The sequence below is a fragment of the Loa loa genome, assembly GCF_000183805.2.
Source record: "Loa loa unplaced genomic scaffold supercont3.151, whole genome shotgun sequence".
Taxonomy (NCBI): domain Eukaryota; kingdom Metazoa; phylum Nematoda; class Chromadorea; order Rhabditida; family Onchocercidae; genus Loa; species Loa loa.
Window position 1 is genome coordinate 77,370 of NW_018108331.1, and position 6,704 is coordinate 84,073.

Genomic DNA, 6,704 nt, shown 5'->3' on the forward strand with positions numbered 1-6,704 from the left:
TTAATTTTTTTTTTTTTTTTTTATGCTTTTTTCCTTCTTCCGGTGGAAAGAGAAGAGAGTTTAAAAAAAAAAAGAAAAAAGCAGCTTAATCAATTGTTTGGTTGGGGATTGGTGTTGCAGTATAAATACCGCCTCCAATTTCATTCGTTGCTTCGTCCTGATTGGATAAATTTCATTCTTTTCTTTCTTTTAGCTTAAAATATTGAAGCCTAACTTTTAAAGTTAAGAAATCTTTTAGCATATTCCATTGGACGAAATGTTTTCTTTAAGCTTTTATGATTAACTTAAGCTAACTTATGAGATTATTTTTGCTTATACCATCATTACAATGTGCAATCATATTATCATTTGATAGAATTGTTTAATTATTAAATTCCTTTTTTAAATTTAACAATTCAAAAGTGCTTAAATACTTAATTCAATTCTTCGATACTTCATTAAATTCATGTTTTACTTCCTTTTTTCTTTCAAATAATTAAATTTGATTTAATTTCATTATTAACATTCAATGCACTTAATTACCCAAAGTGTTGCAGTGGTAGCACTGTTGAATAATTAATTAACAAATTAAATAATTAATTCTACTGGAATACTTAGATTTCATCTTCAATTTTTAGAACATTTGCTTTCTATTAAAGTTATGAAATTCCTATTTTTTATAAATCCATTAAGCTGCCAATTCTTACTTTTTATGTATTAATTAATTAAGTTATAAGTTTTCTAGGTTACTAAATGATTTAAAAAAAACAAAAAATTTCTGCTACACAAAATTTGCATTTTCAGATACGCATATTCTTTTATCCTTTCATTTTACTTTTTTTTTTGACATGAAATTGAGAAATTTGATTTATTTGAATTTAACCATTTTGCTTTTATCTTTCTAAAATACTTAATGAAAAAAATTTTTTTATTTTGCCTAGTCTAATTTTAAGCAAAATTTTCAACATTTCACATTTGCAATCCTCACTGTTATTACTATTTCTATTGTATATCTCAATCAGTTATCAGTGATATTCATCTCTTATCAATGATATCTACCGAACATTATGGATAATTAACATATATTATAAATATATTTGATTATATTTTGGTTTTCTTTTTTTTAAAAAAAACATTTACAAATTTTGCAATTAAAAATGGAAAAGTTTAATGATCAAAAAAAACGAAAAAATTGGAAATAAAAATATTAATTTAGAAAAATTCCAAATGTTTACAACAACTGGTATGCAACAATTTTGGAAGGAGTGTTGGAAAATGCAACAACAACTTGTTAAAGGAAGTATGTCTAAAATAATTATTCATTTCCATTTTTTTTGAAGAAAATTTTTTTTAATTTAAATTTTTAAATTATTGCGTATTTATAATTATTCGTTAGATCGTTTGATTGTTAATTGATTATCAAATCATTTGATCATTGATTAAATCCCAAGAATTGAAAAGTAAAATTTTTTTGGTTTTCTTTTCGATTTTTTTTTAAACATCAAAAGCATAACCTAAAATTATGCCTTTGTTTATATATTTGTTTACACCCATATTTTATTATCACTACAATAATGGCACGAAAATACAGTATGATAATGGAAAGTAAACGAGATAAAGCTTATATATCAGTGATATTATCAGTTACAACATATTTTATCAGTTGTAACATATTTATCATTTATTTATCACAATGATAGTTTGTTTCGAATTCCAGTAGATTTATCAATAGCTCAACAACCAACATCATCAAATGAATCAGAAATAGCATCATCACGATCAACCACACCGGATACTACCGTAATTGGTAATCATTCAACAACAGATCAAGATGTTATTGAGACATCAGCACAGCATTCACGACAATTACATCTTGGCGCTTTGCTTGGTGATGATTGTAAAGGTTCTAGAAGAGGTGATAATTAAATAGATTAATTAATGTCATTTTAAGGTTAAATTTTCACAAAAGTAAAAAAGTGGAAGTAGGAATGATATCTTATGACACAACTATTAAATCAAGAACTACTGAAAAAAAAACGAATCCGGTTTGATAGCAATATACCATCGATAGGTAATTTTCAAGAACTACTGAAAAAAAACGGATCTGGTTCGATAGCAATATGCCATCGATAAGTATTTTTATGATAATATATACGCAAATAGATCAAAAGTATCCTTCAAAAATATTTAAATAAAAATTTTCAGAAATAATTAATAATTGTAAATAATTGATAATTGTCTATTAATTGCAAGTTATTTTTCTCATAAAAATTTGCAATTACAGAAGCATTCTAAGTTGTGTTTGAAAATTGTACGAAATTAATTAATTAATTAATAAAGCTAATTTCCCAGGTAATGATAAGTTAGAATGTAAAAGAAGACGAACAAGGACAAATTTTACGGGTTGGCAATTGGAGGAATTGGAAAATGCATTTGAAGCTAGCCATTATCCAGATGTATTTATGCGTGAAGCATTAGCACTACGTTTAGATCTTCTCGAATCACGTGTTCAGGTAAGATCGCATTCATTTCGAATATTTTCTTCTGTCGTTTTTTTTTTTTTGCCATTTCAATCAAATATTCAATTGAAAATTGATAATTTTATACGGTTTAATTAAAGTTTATTTGGAAGATTGTTGATTTAAAAATTTTTCATTTGTGAATTTTTAATTTTATAGTATAGAAGAACATTTCATGATGAGTTAAAAGTAGAAAAAAATGAAAAACATTGTAGGGAAAAGAAAGAAAGAGAGAGAGAGAGAAGAATAAAAGATTAAATGTATTTAATTTCAGAGAGTTAAATTTTGAAATAAAAAATGAAATTTCAAACTATTTTAAGAAATTGATAATATTCCAAATTCGAATAACACAATCATTCTTATTTTTACAAAGCTAATCTATCTTTATGCTTCTTAATTTTTGACCTCTGAAAGTTTTAATTAATAAAATTTGTTACACATTTTATTTAAAAATTATTTTATGCAATATTATATTGCTATAAACAACAGATATAATCAGTTATTAATTAATTGTAGCTTTTATTAATTTATCTTCCATAATCGGAAATGGAAATAGATGGATAGCTAAGGAAATTCCCTTGATAATAAAAGCAAAAATGGAAAAGGCATAATAGTTATAAGAAATAAATTGTTGAAAATTATAAATTTTGAGAAAGTAAGAAGAAAAAAAAAAGAATGTTAAAAAGTGAAATAGATAAGTTATTGAAAATTATAAGCTTATTTCGTTTAATACATAATTAGCATAATTAGGATTGCATATGAATATCGTAATCGTTGCTAATCCATTCATCATGAAATATTATGCAAATCAAATTTTATAATTTATCATAATGAAGATCATGGATCATTATGATTATCGTAATCATCGATTATCCTTATCATAATAAATCGTTATTTTTCTTCCATATGAACTTCATCAAATTATCATGCTTCCTTCATAATTCAAGATTAATATTGTTATTGTTGATGTTATTGTTGTTGCTATTGTTGTTGTTGTTGTTGTTATTGTTATTGTTATTATTATTATTGTTGCTATTGTTGTTATTGAGTGTTGTTGATGATTATGAATGTTTAGTATATGTATAATTTATTGTTTTGAAAAATTTCATTACATTAACATATCTTAATTTATTTAAAAAAAAAAAAAATGACTGCAATTGAATCAATCTACCGTAATCCCCAATATTTTCTCGGAAAAACTTTTTCTTTCTATGCAGGTAAATTACGGTAACTGGTCAATTTCTTTATTATTTCATTTTTATTTTACTAAAAAAAAAAAAAATGGTTTTTCTTTAGGAAAAAAAAATTTTTAATTAAAATAATAGTAATATTTGAATTAAAATACAATAATGTATTATATTAATTCCAGTCAAGTTATTTACTAATTATCTTATGGTCAATTTATTCGTTTTGATCACTTCTTTCTTCTTTTTTTTTTTTTTTTTTTTTTCTAAATTTCCTATCCTAAAATTATCGAATGTAGTAGAAAAGAAAGGAGGAAAAAAAAAGGGATTGTTGCGAAGATAAGAAAAGATTAAGTTCAATGAGTAAGGTATGGAGAGTAAAAAAAAAAAAGAATGAAAAGATGATGGGAATGGAAGGTATGAGAAAAAGATTTGAATGAAAAATTATTGCATTTAAGAAATGATAGAAAATAGAGAAAGATAGAGAAAGGGAGAAAGAGGGAGAGCAAGATAGAAAGAAAGAAAGGGGAAGAGATGTAAAAAAAAAGAGTGCTTTAATGAGAACCCATTAAATTTCTTGAAAAAAAAAAAAGAAAAATTGCAACTAATTTGATTACATCTTTTTTTTTTCTTTTGTTATATTTTACTAAACCAATAAAGAAATTTAAGCTTATTTTATTGCTTTTTCTTTCTATCTTTTCTCTCTTTCTTTTTACTCTTTCATTCCTTTTTTTCCCTCTCTCTCTCTCTCTTTCCTCTCTCTTTCTTTCTATTTTTCTCCTCCTTAATTTTAATTTCATGTAATGATAATATGAAATTTTTGCAATTATTTTTACTATCTAACATTTAATTTTTTTTCCCTTTTTTTTTCTCTCTGCCTTTTTTTTTTTATTTTATAGTACATTCATTTGCCAGTTACGGTAATAGATATGAAGTGGAAAAAAAAAAAATAAAATATGCAAGATAATATGTTTTTTCACGTATAAAACAAAGTAATAAACGTGTGGGTTTTTTTTTAAAGGTTTTGATAACGTCTAATACGTGAGAAAAACTGGTAGTGAAAAAAAAAAACTTAAAAGTTGCAATCTTTTAAGGTTTGGTTTCAAAATCGACGTGCTAAATGGCGTAAAAAAGAACAATTAAGAAAAGGTGCTCAACGTGTACAAAGCCTCATACGTGATACTGATGGAAATGTAAAACCTGGTACCACTAATGAAAGTAACGAAAATGAAGTAGGTTAAAATTAATTAATTAAGTTCAGGTTTCATCTTTACATGACTTTCAAATTTTTTAGCCTCTCTTTTTTGATTTGTTAAACATTTTAAATTAATTAGTTAATAAAGAATCTTTTAATTTAGACGAAAAATAACGAAAATATTACATTGCCAAAAAATACATTTTCTATCGATAATCTACTAGCTGCATCAAGGGTACCACGTGGAAGACGACCAAATGCAAAGTATCCACGTGTACAGGTAGCAATTTATAATGCTAATTCATCAGCATTATTTATGACAATTCAAATTTCGAAAAAAATCTATGCTAATTAATTATTAAACCACGCTAATTAATTATGCTAACTAATTGTTAAAAGTTATGTTACATAATTATTAAATTACATTATAAATTAGAAATTTAAAATTATATTTTTTGTTTTCTTGTCCTTTTTTTAGGCTTGTAAAAGTATGTCACCATTTATGCTTCCATTATTCCCAATTACGCAACCAGCTGGTATAACAATACGTGAAACTACTCCACCATCGTTACCATCATCACCACAACAATCATTATCATTATCATTATCATCACCAGACGAAATAATCGAGAAGCAAAATATATACCAATGATTTGTGATTTCATTTCTAGTTTTTTTTTTTTCAAAATATTTTTTATTTTTCTTCTAGATTGTAGTGTAATTGCATTTTCCTTTCTGATTTTTTACAAATTATTTTTATTTAATTATGTGTCACACATAATATTTAATAATTCCGATAATTATATTTTAAATTAAAAGATTTTATAAGGATATCACTAATAAATGATAGTATAATATTCAAACATTTTATTTTTCATTAATAATACATTTTCAGATATTTTAGATTTGAAATTAAAAAAAAATTCAAAAACAGGAATATTTATAAATGAGAAAGGAAAATTTTTGTTGAATTGTATACAATTAGTAAAACGATTCAATTTGTCTTTTTTTTAAAAAAAAATTTAACTATGGATTCAAATACATATATATATGAAGATTGTAAATTGGGTACTGTACTTTGCTACTATATGTAGCACTGTTGTACCGTATTTTCGTGTCGTATGTTTAGAGGCAAACGTTTCTCTCTTCCATTTTTTTTTCATTTAAATAAAACTTATGAAATTTATCAATTGTTTGAAAAAAAAATTTTTTTTCAATGAAACTATACATGTGTACGAATTATTTTGAATAGATGATTACTGTACCAGATCTATCAATTATTAATTTTGGGTAGAAAAAAAAAAATGCCTCCCTCCCTCCCAATATTATTATTATTATGGATATAAAACAAACAAACAATAGAGAAGCTTAACATAACTCTAAATTATGCATTACATTAATTTACCCGTAATCTACCCACAACAATAGGTTACAAGTTATTTTACCTACAGTAATGGGTAAAGTAAAGTAACTTGTAATCTGTTGTGCTATTTATCGTCACACTAACACTGATTTTAAATGAAATAAATTTTTCATACTCATCCTGATGGAATATAATTTAGAATCTTAAGTCTGCTTGATATTTCACTAATAATCTTTCGTCGAAACAATAAGTAAAGTTGACATCCTAAATTACTTTTGATTGGTTATTATCGAAACAATAAATAAAGCTGACATCCTGAATTATTTTTGATAGGCTATTATCGAAACAATAAGTAAAGTTGACATCCTGAATTACTTTTGATTGGTTATTATCGAAACAGTAAATAAAGTTGACATCCTAAATTACTTTTGATAGGCTATTATCGAAACAATAAGTAAAGTTGA

The 6,704-nt window shown here is 24.6% G+C and overlaps 1 protein-coding gene across 1 annotated transcript; it reads left to right on the plus strand.

Moving 5' to 3' along the window:
* Positions 1-1,206: 1,206 nt before the first annotated feature.
* Positions 1,207-5,529, plus strand: LOAG_17921 (hypothetical protein; the record flags this gene model as incomplete). The annotated part of the gene is made up of 6 exons (XM_020450589.1): positions 1,207-1,279; positions 1,697-1,894; positions 2,332-2,492; positions 4,777-4,914; positions 5,041-5,157; positions 5,356-5,529. The coding sequence occupies 6 exons, from the start codon at positions 1,207-1,209 to the stop codon at positions 5,527-5,529; spliced, it is 861 nt and encodes a 286-aa protein (XP_020305719.1).
* Between the last annotated feature and the right edge of the window lie 1,175 nt (positions 5,530-6,704).